The sequence below is a fragment of the Microtus oregoni genome, unplaced genomic scaffold, assembly GCF_018167655.1.
Source record: "Microtus oregoni isolate MIOR12 unplaced genomic scaffold, Mior012 000050F_ref0000143, whole genome shotgun sequence".
NCBI lineage: Eukaryota > Metazoa > Chordata > Mammalia > Rodentia > Cricetidae > Microtus > Microtus oregoni.
In genome coordinates this window covers 13,956,404-13,973,442 of record NW_024543256.1, presented here as the reverse complement: position 1 = coordinate 13,973,442, position 17,039 = coordinate 13,956,404, and the positions used below count along the sequence as shown (strand labels likewise).

The 17,039-nt window shown below is 37.1% G+C and overlaps 1 protein-coding gene across 1 annotated transcript in view; it reads left to right on the top strand.

The window, feature by feature from the left end:
- The window catches only part of LOC121437259 (nuclear pore glycoprotein p62-like), a 73,627-nt gene that overhangs the window by 41,422 nt on the left and 15,166 nt on the right, over positions 1–17,039 (top strand). The window contains exons 4-8 of the mRNA XM_041637120.1: positions 1,083–1,233; positions 1,491–1,540; positions 1,676–1,810; positions 4,112–4,223; positions 7,986–8,052. Coding sequence (XP_041493054.1) covers positions 1,083–1,233; positions 1,491–1,540; positions 1,676–1,810; positions 4,112–4,223; positions 7,986–8,052 — 515 coding nt within the window. The remainder of the gene's footprint in view (positions 1–1,082; positions 1,234–1,490; positions 1,541–1,675; positions 1,811–4,111; positions 4,224–7,985; positions 8,053–17,039) is intronic.

Sequence of the window (17,039 nt, the reverse complement as noted above, 5' to 3'; positions counted from 1 at the left end):
TGGTAGAATTGATGCTACATGGATGTTCTCTTGACATGGAAGCTTGGCCCTCTGCTGGGCCTCGCTGACACAAGGCTTATGGAAGAAAGGACATAGTCTTTTGATTGGCCTCCTTCATTTTTTGTTTTGCCCATTCAGGTGGAGGTTAAACTCCCCACCAAGTCTCGTTGACTCCCAGAATGGAGGAATGGGAGTTCAAACTTGTCTTAGAGCATTCATTCAGGCTTTGGAGGTTAGATTCTCTACTGGGTTTGTGTGATATCAGAGCAAAAGCTGAAGTCTAAAGATTAATCCTGCCTTACTCAATCTCATTAAGTCTTGTTGCTCTTGAGTAAGGATTTGGCTTCATTCAGCCTGCCGTACACGTCACTATTAGTAGGAGCCCAGTAGGAAATTCGAATGCTGCCTACTATGCCAGGAGTATTACCTGCTTCCTCCCATTGAGCTGCGCTGATACTACTTCTGCTAGAGTCAGTGTGCGTTAGCTGCCCTGGTCACAGAATCCAAGATCAAGGGATGCTCAGCTTTTTATTTACAATTTTCAGGGGAGTTGGAGTTCCTCTCTGGTCCTTGTGGGCAAGGGATGCTGATATTTTGTGAATAGTGCTCAGAAGCATGCTTGGACTAACATGGTTTCGGGAGTATACATCATGCTGTTCTGATATAACAGAAAGTATGGAAGCAGACTGTGATTTAGTAGACATCTTAAGAAGTATTTGCTCTATTCCCTTAGGATAATATTCAGAGCATTAAATGGAACTTTTTTTTGCTTTTTCGAGACAGAGTTTCTCTGTAACTTTGAATCTTGTTCTGGATCTCACTCTCTAGATCAGGCTGACCTCGAACTCACAGAGATCCACCTGCCTCTGCCTCCTGAGAGCCAGGATTAAAGGTGTGCACCGCCATCACCCAGCTCTTATTTGGCTGTTTTAAAATCACCTTTACCTGGTATTCTTTTGTGGGAAAGCAAGATGTGAGAGTCTCCCTCACAGTCCTTTCCCCCTAGTCTTCCTGTACTATTTGTTTTAAAATATGATTTCACTTTAAAAGATATGATCATGGTATATCTTTTTATATTTTAGCTCAATTGCAACTCCTGTGATGACCTATGGTCACCTGGAAAGTATGATGGACAAGTGGAGCCGTGAACTGCAGGAGCAAGAAAAGCACTTTCTTCACCAGGCCAACCACCTCAATGTTTGGAACCAGACCTTGCTTGAGAGTGTTGATGAGGTAGGGAGATATTCTCATTAACCTTCCTGTATTGTACAAGTATTCCCAGAAAAGCACACGAGAATAGACTTTGGTTTTGTGATTAGTTTTCTGTTGCACTATTGATGAGTAACTTGGAAACATTTTCCTAAGCTAATATGCTCCTTGAATTAGGAAGTGTTTGCTATTTGACGTGTGTTCGAGAAAATGTGTATTGCTCTAAAATTATTGAGACAGTTTGAATATTGACACGGTTTTGTTCCCATTTTCCTTTAAAGATTACTCTTTTGCATCGTGAAGTGGAAAGAGTGAAGCTGGATCAGAGCAGGTAGAACCTTCGACTTCTTTGCTTGAAAGAGTCAAGAATTTTTTGTTCTGTTGTTTTCCCCCTGCTGTTTATTGACATTTAATTTGTTACCCAAAATTGCTTTCAGCAGCCCTTCTGTTGACTTGTTTTGTTCAGGTTGGAACGGGAATTGGATTTTATCCTGTCCCAGCAGAAGGAGCTGGAACAACTGTTGACCCCCTTAGAGGAGTTTGTGAAGGGGCAGAACGGGCCTTTTAATCTGCTCTGTGTGGATAAAGAGTATGAGAGAATGTAAGTGACTGAATGGAGACTGAAGAATTGGGCAGAAAGAGGGAGAAACAGAACCGTAAAGCAGGGAATAGAAATCCGTAGAAAAGGGCAAGGTTCTTCTAGTTGGTATTATTTACCAGGTTGTTTGACTGCTCCGTGTTTATCTTTTGCAGAGGCTTAGAAATGAAGGAGTCATTCCGGCAGCTTTGTTTTAGAGCATTTTGTTCACTCTTATTTATCTCAAGCTCATGTTTGTCTACTGGGAAGCTTTTATATTTGTCAAGTGTGTTCTTAAATTAGAAATACAAAGCTTATGTATGATGTCATAGTATTGTGGAATATTCCTGGTCTCCTAATTTTGACATATACAAAGCTAATATCTATACAGTTGTTTTTGTCATACATTATTTGATATTTTGAAGACAGACTGTTCATTTGAGGATAAACTATCGTTTTCAAAATTGGAATGATTTTGTCAGCGTTTCAGGCTAGGTATGCTTTATTTGTGTACTGTTCAGGCTTTACCTTGTGTCTGTTCACTGTCAGTGTTCCCATGGTAACTCTCTCCAGAACCGAGATTTGATAATCAGGCCACTTTATAAAGCATTAAGAGACGTTGTGGGAACATACTACATAATCTAAATTGAGACTAACTTGGACTCATTTTTGTCAGTGGCTTGTTAGTGAATTGAGATGGAGCTTTTATGTTTTGGGTTTTGTTTTCTTCATTTTTTAAGACAGGTTCTTACCGGCTTTGCCCAGGCTTCTGTCAAACTCCTGAGTTAAAGTGTTTCTGTCACCTTAGCATTCTGAGTAGAAGGAATTGCAGGCACACATCACACTGCCCAGCTGAGCTTTTGCAAATCCTTTGCCACTGAACTTATTTTTTAAGGCTTGAAATTTAACATTTTGTAGGATTTTAAATGTGGGTTAGTACAGCTAATCTGCACTGACCTCCATTTTATTTCTACTTTTATATTTCTGCCTTTGTTTTCCTCCTCTTTCCCTTTTTATCTTTCTCTTCTTTCTTTGCTCTATTCTTTGGCATTGCATATATATATATATATATATATATATATATATATATATATTTCACAGACTATTTCACAGATAATAAAAACACACAAATACGTATATATATACAGAGAGGGGGGTTGTTTGAGACAGGGTCTTACTATGTATCATTGACTGGCTCAGAACTCCCTAATATAGAAGAAGCTGGCCAGGGACTCCCTGTTTTGACCAATCGTTCCTTGAACTCATAGAGATCCTCCTGCCTCTGCCTCTTGAGTGCTGGGATTATAGGTGTGCAACACCATATCTGACATATTCTATATATTTATCACTTTTTTGGAAAAGGTCTTGTCTAGCACAAACCCTATAATGGCTAAGGCTGGCCTGAAATGTTTGATCCTCTTATCTCTACTTTGCAAGTGCTGTCATTACAGGAATGTGCCACCATGCTCAATTTCTTCTATCTTTTTTGTTTTGTTTGTAAGGTACTTAACATTTTTAGAATATACTAACTGTGGATTGGGAGGCTTAAAAACATTAATTCCTTTCCAATTTCTCTTTTGTAGCCAGATTTATATTGCAATAAAACTTTCACCAGAATTTTCAACAGTTTAGGCAACCAATTACATATAGGTGATTTGGCACAGAAAGCAATAGATGGTTACCAAGACATCTGACTGAGCCTTTTAATTTTATAGATAGTGAGTTTGAAAAATCTTCTGGCCACTTTTAATTCTTGTAAACATATCAATATACTGGACTACGTCAATCAATCAATCTTTCTCCATCCCTCCCCCCTCCCCACTCTGTCTCACAAACATTTTTGAGTGGAAATTAGATCACTAATCAGTTTGTAGTAAATTCAGATTTATCTACTTTTTATTGTTGTAAAGCTCGTTTCTCATATTATTCTTTGTTTCTTGCTATAGTATATCATATAAAGTTTTACTATGAAATTTTGTATAGTCTCTATAATTGAAGCAATCTCAACATTTATTGAATATTGCTAAACATTAGCCTTCTATCTAGGTAAATGTCCTATGCATACATTTTGTTTTCCCCAAAGGGTTTCTTTGCTGCAGCATTCATCAGAGACGAAAGCCTTTGCCTTTGTAGTCTTAGGTTGTGATAGCAATACATTTGCAAACATTGAATCCAAGAGACAATGTCCTCAGTCATAATTGAGAACCAATGTGATTATAAGGGAATTGAAACAAATCTAGTTGGCAATTACGTCTCTATATGTCAGTTACGGCAGAGGTGAGAAAATGTTTCTTGTTAATCTCTTTCTTTCAATTGCCTGTGTAGCTACAGATTAGCAGAAAATATAGATGCTGAGCTCAAAAGAATGTCTCAAGATCTCAAGGACATTATTGTTCACCTGAATTCCCTTGGAAGTCCTGCTGACACTGCCGAAACAGTATGTTCCCTGTTCTTTTTAGAAAGCCAAGATTTCACATGAAATTGGCCCTCAATCCGTTTTGTTTTGTTTTTTTAATTTGTCACATTCTCCTGTCCTTCAGAGTGCTTCATATCTGCCCTCTAGAGATATGACACTCTTAGGCATGATTAGTGGGACAGTAAATATTTAGTAAATATTTACAGATGTAAATTTTTGTGGTCATTCCCAGGAGGGTAATATAAATGACTCTTCCAATGTGTTCAGGACTTAATCTCTACATAATTAAACGTATCCTGGTACTTTTTTATTCACTTACTCGCTAGTTAATTTTTCATAACATCTAATTGATTTACTCATATAAATATTAGCAGATATGCCTAGGTCTATTAGACATATTTATATCTTTAGAATGTAGTGACGTAACTTTTAAGACATAACATTTTCTTGTAGAATTTTTTTTAAATATTGTCATTATGTTTCTCACTGCCTAGCGGAATACTACTTAGTTCATAAAGCAAATACATTATATTATAGGAATGTAGGGCTTAGGATCCTGTTAGAATCGAGATTCTGTGAATTAATTTGTCAGTAAGAAAGAAACATGGTTTTTTACATTTTTCCTATACTCTAATTATAAAGAGCTTATTTCCTCTACCTTTTCCTTTTGTCTGGGCAGCACAGATGAAGTCGTCTTTTCCCCACTCCCGATAAATGGCACTAGTGCTGAGAGGAATCTCCCATTGTAGGAGCTTCTATTGTGCCATCTATCATTAATTATAAGTAGCAGTGAGGCTGGGCTCTTGGTAGATGAGAATGAATAACTTATACATAAGTGGTGATTATTCTCTAGCAATTTCTTTGTCCAATTAGACGCCGACTGTCCTTTCTATACACACATATTATTACTGAATTTTTTTAATCACGAAAAAACAGCCAATTACAGTTGAGAAACTATTAGAATTTTGTTTGTCACCTAATCTCTTGGGGTCTTGGCTCCTTCTTTTGAAAAATATCAAGGGTAGAATAAATGATTTATAAGTTCCTTTCAGCCATAAAACAATGCTATTCTCTACTTAGCATCAATCTAAAATGGAACAATGACACATATAAATTAGTCTGGAATTACCAATACTACCATCTGCCCTGTGTTCACAAAGATGATCATGAGTCAACAAAGTACATTTCTGTTACATTCGAAATGCAATTTCAAGATTCAGAATTGTTTTGTTGTTTAGATTTCTGATGCATAGGTAAACACAAACAGATTTAGACATGGCGCAGAACTGGATTTAGCAGAGTTAGTAAAATCCTATCTTTATAATTTCCCCAATTTGCCCATAATTATTTTAACTAGTGAATAGCAAGTAGTCTTATGTTTTCATTTTTTCATTGTAGGGATAATTGAGATATTTAAGATGACTGAGTTAAAGGCAATTACTGTGTGATAGCAGGACAAAGGAAGCAAGTGATTATCCCTCTTTTCAGATAGCATAAACCATGGGACAAAAAGTAGGAAAAAACACACCTGCTAAATGATAATGTCCCTGTGGATAATGTAAATATCATCTCAAAGCCCTGCTACAATGGATTATATATCATGCCACAAAAGTAAAAGCTGTGTGTTCCAGCATTCATAGCGCTGGGATTCAATGACTTCTATTACTTTTGTATATGTGTGTCAGGATAAATAGGAGAGACCACATGATACTTAAATTTTTTATTAAACATTATGTTCTGTTACCCAGCTGTAGTTTTAATAAAGTTCATAAAGGAAATTAAAGCATCAGTATTACCAATCCCTTCTTACTATGTTGATGTACTTCTACAATTTTTTACAACGCTAGAAAAAGGTTCTGATTAAATAAAATCATAAATATACGTATAGTGATTTTTACTTCCTGTTTTCATGGTTCTCTCTTGAAATTTTAGTCACTCTTTGACAATGTGAATTTTAATGTTGCCAAGATATTTCACCAGAGGTGAATTTTGTAATATTTTTAATATCTTTATTAGTTGAGATATTGATTTCAAATTTTGGGCAATCTAATATAGCCTTGTAATGACCAGTTATATTTAGATTTGAGTAGGCTCATATAGAGTAGAATATACTGAGTAACAAGGTATAAATATTTTAAAACTATTGACACATGCTATAAAAATTTACATTTGGAAATTTGGGCCAATTTATATTACCGTCGAGTGTATATTAATGTATTGATTTTTCCTACTTGCAAATTGAGTGTTCTGGATCTGAAATATTGAAATCTTAAATACTCCCAAATCTAAAACTCTTTCAGTGATGAAATGATGTATAAGCGGGAAAGTCCACACCCATGGAAGGGGTCACAGCCAAAAGCACTGACATAGCTGGGCTAGGGATACAGTTCAGTGGTTAGAGTCTTGTATAACATATGAGAAACAAATGAACAAGAAAACAAACAAACCAACACACGCACACAACTGCAGTTATAATGCAAATATTATATACCATCACCTTCAGGCTATATGTACGAGCTAGGCATGACATATAAATTCCATGTTTAGGCTTGTTTCCATCTCCAGGATATTTCATTATATATAATGTAATCTTCCAAAAAATTGAAAAACCTGAAATAATTCTTTTCCAAGCATTTCGGGTGGGGAGCAATCAACCTGTACTCGACTGTTGAGTGCTACTATTTTTAAAACAACGGATTTGAGGAGCACTACACGTTGGTAGGCTCCTGTAGGCCCAGCACTCAGGACGCAGAGCAAAGGGCCTTGGCTACATGGTTAAGTTCCACGCAGGTCTGTAGTGCTTAACAAGCCTCTGCTTCAAAAACCTTAATAAATAAATAAATTTAAAAAAAAAAAAAAGAAATTTAAATTTAAAAAAAAAAAATAAAAAAAAAAATAAAACATAGTGTGACGGTTAACTCTGTCAAGTTGATACAAACTAGATTATCTTAGGAAGAGACACTCACTGGGTTGGGTTGTGGACATATCTACAGGGGACATCTTAATAAATGTGAGTGATGAACACTGATCCATTGTGGGTGGCACCATTCCTTAAGCAGAGGGTCCTGAACTAAGAGTGGAGAAACTGTCAGTGTGAGTCAGCAGAGCTAAAAGCATCCATTTCTCTCTGATCTTGACTGTGGATATGATCACCAACTGTTTCAAGTGAGCTACCTTAACTTCCAGACATAATGGACCATGACCTGAAAGTATAGCTAAAAACCCCTTTCCTTGCTAAGTTATCTTATTGGGGTAGCTTATCATAGCAACAGAAATGAAACCAAAACACATTGATTTCATCAACTTGTATTTCTGATAATAATGTATCATTTCACCAATATCCTTATCTGCAAGAATTAAAAACAGCCACTGCTGAAAAAAAAAAAAAAAAAAAAAAAAAAAACAAAAACCAAACCAAAACACGCAATTGCTGATTTGATTGACAAATTTGATATTCTTAATTGTATGTGGATTGATTCGTTTGCTTTCTTTTGAAATATCTTTTAATGTCCTTTATTTTTATGTTGTGCTCATCAGGTTTTTTTTATTAGTTTGTAGGAATCCAATCCCTGATAATTACAAAATGAATAGATTGAACTAATGCATCAAAGTAATTAGTGTTATAAGTATGAAGTGGCACCATTAATGTGTAGTTCATTGTCAGTGCTCCATTTACTAGAAGAAAATTAAATGTTGCTTCTTAATTTCAATTTCCTATGTTTCTTTCTTTTTGTTTACTCCATTAGAATAATCATGATCTAAAAATCTTGGGTGTATTTTCAGCTTCAACAGATTTACAGAATTCTGAATGCTCACATGCAGTCTCTGCAGTGGATCAGCCAGAATTCAGGTGGGTGTCTGCTTTCTATATCGTGTTGTAGGTATGGAAATATTGGACAACACACATTTTGTTCTCCATGACCACACTGACATAAGAGCTCTGCTGAAGGGAAGCCCATATGAGCTCTGAAGCACTAAGAAGAAATTAATAAAAACAGGGAATGAATAGAGGCAGTGTATTGACAGTATGAACAGAAGCAGAACTTTTAAATTTGTTTTCTGTATACAGCTTTGAGCGCAGTCAAACAAATGTTTCCTTTACTCAGAATTGAACCCCAAAATGGGAAGAAAGACAAATACTGAAGATCCTCAAAATCAGTGCAGGTTATAGCATCCTAACTCGGTGCGGATAACCATTGAACACAACATTCCTTTTTGAGTGTGTTGTGTGGGTGGGTGTACATATGTATGCCTTGTGTGTTTGAGGCTTGTGTGTGCATGCTTGTGGAGACTGGGCAAGTAAGCATGGAGTATCTCCCTCTATGCCTCTCTGTCTTATTTTCTGATAGCGTTTCTGAGCCTTGGGTTCATGGATTAGCAGCAAGCACCTAACCAACTGAGCCACCTCCAGCGGCCCAGAGCATAGTGTTCTTAGTAACGCGTTCTTATTAGGTGAAAAGAAATGCAGAACTGAGTAAACTTTCTTAATAGTTTTATCGTCAGTGTCAGAATTATATATAGAACAAATATCACTACCATTTTGTAGCTATAGAAAAATAAATAAAATGTATGCATACATTAATGTTGATAGAAATTAGTTTTTTTTTTCAGGTACACAGCTATATTTCAGCCTGACATATTTCTATGATAAATACCACTTACTGTACACAATTTCTTTGTGTCAGGAGCACCAAGTAACCTTTTTCAAGATATTATAGATCTGGGACTAGTCTCTCCTCTCTTTTGTTTTCTTTTTATTTATTCTTCGCTCATATATTACATCCCAACTGCAGTTTTCCCTCCCTCCTCTCCTCCCAGTCCCTCCTCCATACCACTCTCCCCAAGATCCTCTCTTCCTCCTTTCCCTTCAGAAAAGGGCAGCCCATATATTAGGATTTTTACTGAGAAATGAGATGTAAGTTATTTTTCTTATATATTTGTATTATAAATTTAAAAGTCAAATATCATTAATAAATTTGGATTTCTTTGTTCTATACATGGAAAGGGCTTATAAGCACTGACAGTTAGATACCCAAGTTACAGGTGTAGGAAAGGGTGTGTGGATATGGGGTGAGTTAGCGGGGAGAGGGTGAATATAATCAAAGCATATTATACAAAATTCTGAATGAACTAATAAAAACATTTTATATGCTTTGCCTAAATGTAGGGATACAATGAAATATCAGGAAAAAATAATATGAAACTCAGTCAAACAAGCAATCACAAGTTTTCAAGACATAACCATAAAATAATATAATTTTTTTTCTTACTTGGCTTTCTGGATTCTTCATTCTCTGAACTACTAGACATTAGCTACAATGAACTTCTTCAGTGTCTTTCTCTTAGAAATATACCTATATTATCATTCACTGTTAGCTGCTTCTTCCCTGAGTTAGAGGAATAAATGCCCTGTCCCTCTTTAAACTGTGTTTAGAATCACTGCAGGGAAGTTAAGTTCTATATTGTTTGCACATGCATTTGTTAAAATAAGGAGATGCATGCTGTGGCGACGTGAATGAGAATGACCCCCATGAGTTCATAGATTTGAATTCGTAGGCCCCAGTTGGTGGGACTGTTGGGGAAGGATTAGAGGGTATGGCCTTTTTGGAGGAAGTGTGTCACTGGGGAGGGGATTTGGGGTTTCAAACATTTAGGTCATTCTCAGATAGTGTTCTCTGTCTGTCTGTCTGTCCGTCCGTCCCTCCCTCCCTCCCTCCCTTCCTCCCTCCCTCATGATTATGGATTGAGATGTACATTCTCAGCTACTGCCATGTCTGCTTGCCTGCTGCCATGTCTACCATGATGGGTTTAGACTCTAACCCTCTGCAACCATGAGTCCCAAATGAAACATTTTCTTTTGTTCATTGCCTTGGTCATAGTGTTTTGTCATGACAGTAGAAAAATTTCACACACACACATACACTACCACCACCACTACCATCACACACATATTCAGGTCAAGTTATTACCTCTTTTAATGTGCATTTAGTCTCTGTGAAGATTAAAAGAAGCAGTGTATAGCTTTCTTTGAATTGTGCTTTGCCCATAGTTGATAATCAGTGAATGACAGTAGGCAGAAATAGTTACTGGTTGTCAAATGTGTGCTGTATGTGTATGGGAGGGGAAGATAGGAAGGTCATGGGCTTCAAAGGTAGCTGTTAAATTGGATCTAGAGATGCTAGTTCCAGGTAGGCTGTCATTGAATACCACTTGTATAGAGACTTTGATAGATTAACTAAGAAGTGGTAAAATGTTAATAACCATGCAATGCCAAGGAATGAGATTATGAGAAGTTTTCCTGTGTGTTGCTTATTTTTCTACAGTGAACAGTACTTTTGAGGTGGAGTTAAAGGAGGTGTCACAAGGTAATTTGGGTTATAAAGAAAAATTGCAGTGATTTTTTTTTTCTTGGTGGGGATCCTCTTTGTCATAAATGAAATCACAAGGCTCCCAGCCAGTGTTGCTTTTATAAAACTGAAGTTGCTAGTGTTGCCAGGGATTTACTTTATATAAGTGGAGAAATTGTGGCCCAGAAACGTTTAATGACTTCTTTAGAACCTGCGGCTGAGACCAATCATAGAAGAACTGGGACCAAGATTCAGATTTCCTTATGTACAAAACAAGATTGTTAATCCTGGTGTGCTTTTCAAACATTGTGGTTACGGTTAGATACAAAAACAAATCTTAATCATGTACAAAACAGTAGAGGACACGGCTGTCAAAATACGATAATATTTTGGACGGGCTGTAAATTTTAGGTGTCTGGGTAAAGCTCTCAGTCAGAATCGGGAGCCAGAAAGCGATGATTAATGGGAATTCCTTATTTGCTAAAGATTCATTTGAGCTAAAGAAGCAATGAAATGTAGACATTCACTTGAGATGGGGGCTCTGCTGAAAAATGGGTGAAGCCTGCTAATTCCTGATAGTGCAAGCTTCTTTTGCCATTCCCATCCAACAAGCCTTTCCTTTTCATATCAGGAAATGGGGTAATCAAGAAATGGAGCATGGCGGACTTTAATTATGCTATCTAGGAGAGGAGTTTTCTTTTTGTTTTATTTTTGCTTTTTAATAGTTAATTGAATCATGTCTGCTGAAATGGTCTGTGGACTGAAAATTTTAAGATTAAATGAATCCATTTGTTCACATTCAGAGAGCAGTTATAGAAAAATGAATGAATGTGTTATTCTGGCAATACAAATATTATATTTTACTAAAGAGAAATCATTAACTCATATAAAATCAAATCTTTATTTTAAAAGGTTTCTGGGAAATGTTTTTGTGACTTAATATCTGTAATATTGGCACAAAAATTTTCCATAATAAAACATGGCAGCTGTTACATGAAAAATATCACATATTTAACTGAAAATCATTTCTTTAAAAGTGATTTTGATGAATATTATTAACTGAGAAAAGCTAAAATGAAAAGACTATATGCTGTGTGATTCCAAATATATGGCATTCTGAAAAAGGCAAAGCTGTGGAGACAGTAAAAGAAAGATCAGTAGTGGGTGTGGTGATGAATAGACAGAACACAGAGCAGCAGAAATACTTTCTAAGGTACTGTAGTGATGTATGCCTATCATTATACCTTTGCTTCAACCCGTTTGATGAACATCGAGTGTGAACCTCAGGGTAAACGGTGGACTTAGGGTGGTAATGGTAGTCTTATCAGCTGCAAGAAATGAACCTTTCTGGTGTGGTATATTGGTAGCTGGGGAGGCTGTGATTGTTGAGGGTTGTTGGGAAATCTCTTTATCTGGGCAATAGTTTCATGAATTGAAAGCTACTCCAAAGAGTCCATTTTAGTTCAAAAAATTAAATGAAATAAATAAAAATGAATTGGAAGTTGAACATTGCATACAATTTAAGTACGTTGACACATTAAATTCATTGTCCAGTCAACTCTTCAACATACACAAAGAATGTGTGGCAAAGCAGGCTACTTCTGCCCTCTAACTTCTACACAATCTATAGGGATAGGACAGAAATAGAAAGGGGATCAGAGACTGTCAGATTTAGGGGAGTCTGAACACACTCAGGACTTCAGATGTGATGCTTATCCACTGTTAGACATTATCCATGCTTTATTCTTGCAAGTTATATAGTTGAGAGCGTGTAGTAGCCACAGATCCAAAATATGTATTCCATGTCTTGTATTCCTTTTTGTAAAAAAAATTACAGCATTATTAAAGGTTGACTTGATGATGGTACTGTGGTCACACATCTGTCTTCTGAGTTGACAGTCACTGAAGCTGCAGCAACTCTAGGTCTTCTTGGACCACATAGACAAAATTGACAGTCCACCTGCGGCAATTTATTTGTTTTTAGTATGTGGAGCTACTTCTGGCAGGGGAAGAAGGTGGAATAAGGGATCCGTGTTTCCTGTTGGTGATGTAGGAGGGTCTTCTATCTATCTGTTGCTTTCATTGGTTAATTAGTAAAACTGCTTGGCCTGATAGGTCAGAACATAGGTAGGTGGGGAAGACAGAACAGAAGGCTGGGAGAAAGAAAGCAGAGTCAGGCAAATACCATGCTTCTCCTACCCAGGACGCATGGTGGTTAGACTCATGCTGGTAAGCCACAGTCAAGTGGCGATACATATTAATGGAAATGGGTTAATCAAGATGTGAGAGTTAGCCAGTAAGAGGCTAGAGCTAATGGGCCAGGAAGTGTTTAAATGAATGCAATTTATGTGTTGTTATTTCGGGTGTAAAGCTAGCCGTGCAGGAGTCTGGCATGACAAAAAGCAGGCCTGCCTGCCACTTCTTTTACATGTTGGTTCATATACCACCAAATCACTGCTGTGGATGTGAATAATTACCAAATGGCACAATAGGAAAGGAGTAGGCTATGAAAAAACTTCTAGTCATTATTTGAAACTTCAATATTATCATGGATGGTATTTTTCTTATTTCATGAAGTGTCTCAAAGCTATAAGACTAAATATATTTTATTTATAATCATCACAGACTCCTAAAGAGTGGAACTGTGTACTTGTTTTATAGATTTCTCATACTTATATTGTTATTTAGAGCAGAAAGAGTTACTCTCTAGAGTAAATAAAATGGCTTTGGGGGTTATAATATTTCCAAAATATAGTCCCATACCTGTGACTACTTTACTTTTTATGCTAAATATTCTTAGTCATCAACTGTATTTTACTAATTCTTGCAATGAAATGTTTTTAGGGTCATTTTAGTTTTACATAATGTGTTATAATCATGCTTTAGTTTTGCCCAATATTAATAGTTATTATTTGAGGTGACTGTTTCAAATTAAATTTTTGGTGTTAGATGCTTTTAAAGATGTTTTAATTCAGGCAATAAATGATTTAAAAGTATTTTGTTAACTAGGCATAGTGGCATACACCTTTAGTCCCAGCACTCAAAAAAGCAGAAGTAGTTGAATCTCTGTGAACTCTAGGTTGGCCTGATGTACAGAGTGAGTTCCAGGCTAGGCAAGGCTAAGCAGTGACACCTCGATACAAATAAAAAACCTGATTGCTCTTCGAGCTGATGAGGGAGGGGGACTTGATCAGGGGAGAGGGAGGGAAATGGGAGGTGGTGGCGGGGAGGAGGCAGAAATCTTTAATAAATAAATTAATTAATTAAAAAATACTTTATTAAAGCTAAACATAGTGGCATAAACACACTAGTCCCAGTACCTTAGGAAGTAAAGACAGGGGAATCAGGCATTCAAGGTGACCCTCCACTACACAATGAGTAGCAAGTTCAAGGCTAGCCTGTATTGTATGAGACTTTGTATCAAAACAAACAGAAAAAAAAGGAGTTCTATTTTGTTAGTTATTTCAGCTGTCTGGTATGAAGAGCATCAGAGACTGGGCGGCCAAAAGATGCCTTTAAATTGCAATTGAGGAGTGCTCTTCCTTTTTCATCTTCTACAATAGACTCCGATTCACTGATTGAAGCTGTTCGTTTTACCTCTGCCTTATCTTACATTCTTTGGGCAATCTTGGTGACATTGGTAGATTGGTAAAGTACTTACTTATATTCTGGAATCGAACGTTCCACTTCAGATACTTGAGAATTGGATGGCTTCTGCCAGCGCTGTGATAGCAGCACAAAGCCACCTAAGTGGACTTTGCTCCTGTAGACTTAAACTCAACGGGGACACTCGCATCTTCCCAGTGCAGTTAATTGAAAGGCATTTTGTGTCTTTCCACTATTTAAATGATCCACTTGATCATCTTTGCCATTCTTTACACACAAAACAAATGTTGTCCCTTAATTCCAAAGAACTTCTTGTACTTTAGCTTAGGGGACTAACAGTAGAATTAAACAAATCTTCAGTTCCTGTTAAGAAATGGTGTATGATGGTTAACATTCTCAGAGCTGACTTTTCAAACTTCTTTTTCTGTATGTAAATCCAGATTTGACATACCCTCAATACATCTGCAAAATTAGATTTCTCACTAATCCTACTTATGTACATTTTGTGCCCAAGAGTATTTCCTCAAGCTGGAGAGCTTCCCCATATGAATTATATCCAACATAATTCAAATCACTTCCAAATAGCAGAATTTATATTGTTTGTGAGAAAGATGGATTTTTTTTCCCTCTGAAGCAATTTTCTTCCTGTTAGTGACAAAAACCCAAACAAACAAACAAACCCTCAAGTATACTGGAACCCCATGATAAAGCTGTTTGGGGGCCCGTGCTCAATAGCCACCTCAAATACGAACAAACCTGATGGCTGTTCTTCAGTTAATGTTCAGATAGGCAATCCCCATTTTAAGCACTTGAGTGTTTGCCAGAACAACAAATACCATTATGGTGCAAGTCCTAGCTCAGCAGCATGCTTATTGTATTGTATTTTTGAGGCATGGTTTTACTATGTAATTCAGGTTGACTTTGATTCATGGTGAGCCTCCTGCCTCAGTTTCATAAATTCTGTGCCACCATACTCCGCTCAATGCTTAGTTTATCTATTTTTAAGTTTTTATCACATTTACTTATTTGGAGGGGCCTTGTATATTTCACAGTGAGTCTGTGAAATTCGGAGGACAATTTGGGATATGAAGTTGGCTTTTTGTTTCCACCATATGGTCTCTGGGATCTAATTTATGTTGTCAGTCTTGGTGGCAAGTTCTTTTACCTGGGCCAAGGCATCTTGCTGGCCCAGCATTTAGTTTATTATAAAATATAATAGATGGATTTAACATATATTTATTGTACATATCAATGAATTTCAGTATGATACTTCAATACATGCGTGTATTATATGCTGTTTATCCAAAATTTCACAAGATTTGACAAACAGGTGCATTAATAGAAAAAGCACTGTTAGACAGGAGTCAACTGTACAAGCCCAACTATGAATCCTAGTTAGCTTAGGCCTCTGAGAAGTTGTTTATGCCTTCCTACATTTTTATTTGCCACCACAAAGTATTGTGAGAATCAAAGTCGCATCCACAGGAATTGGAAACACGAGTGATGGGGCTGGGAGATGACTCAGTGGGTAAGAGTAATTGCTGTGCAGTCATGAGGACCTGGCTTCAGATTCCCAGCACTGGTATGAAAAGGTGGGTGTTGCCAATTCTGCCTATAAACACAGTGCCGCAGAGGTAAGGGGCAGAGATAAGAAGATTGCTGGGGCTTTCTGGCTTATAGCCTGGCTCCTATTCAGTACAATAACCTGTCTCAATGGAACAGGGCAAAGAGTGATAACATGGACACCTGATGTCCTCTGCATGCACACCTGTGTACACACATGCACATATACCACACACACATACACTGTACATACACACGCACCAAAAAAAAACAAACAAAGTGCTATGTAGCATGAATTCTAATTGGTCTTAATAATAAAAATCCGGAGTCAGCTATCAGGGGTGAAAGTTGAAAAAGATCAGGGAAACAGAGCAGCCAGTCACTAGAGAGTTCTTACCTCTACCAGTGCTCAGAGTAAAGTGGTGGTCCTGTCTCTATGACTCCTCAGACTAAAATTCTATCTCTATGAAACCTCAGCCTGCCCCCGGGCACCTGACTCCTCCCGCCTTATATTCTTCTCTTGGCCCAGCCATATCACTCCTGTCTCCACCTCCCTAGTGCTGGGATCAAAAACATGTGATCCCATGGATCACCTTTATGTGAGTTCTATTTCTCTTTTAGACAGATTCCACCTTGTGTAGCCCAGAGTGACCTTGAACTCACAAAGCTTCATCAGTTCTGTCTCCTGAGCGCTGGGATTAAAGGTGTGTGCCACCACTGCCTGACTTCTGTGACTAGCTAGTGGTTTATCTCTGCACACTGATCTTCTGGCAAACTTTGTTAGAATACAAACAAATTATCACTACAGTGCTATGTGATTAGATATTGTAGTTTTAGATGTTGTCTAGATGTTGACTAGAACACCCACTATGTGTCCAGGCCCTGTGTTACTCTGAAGCAGGTATATATGGTTATCATTATTATTATATTATCTTTATATGTTATGTCAATGTATTATCTCTGCCTTCAGCAGGTACAAAGGCAGGAGGCAAGGTGTGATAAAGAAGAAAAACAGGGTGGGCAAAATGGCTCAGCAGGATTTTCTTTGTTTTGTTTATTTTCTGGAAGAGGGTATTTGAAGTGAGACTTCTATAATGAGTAATATTTTGATAATTTTGATAAATTCCCAGATGAAGGCCACATAAAAATGTAAAAAACTTTATTACCTGGGCTACTTACCACATGTCTGCAATAATTCAGGACACCTTGTCATTTGGTCTTTCTTCTTTATCGCTCTTTGAAATGTGTTTTTCATTGATTGTATGTGAAGAGCAGCGCTGTTCCAAGCATAGTGTCTCATCATCACTTTAATAGATCAATG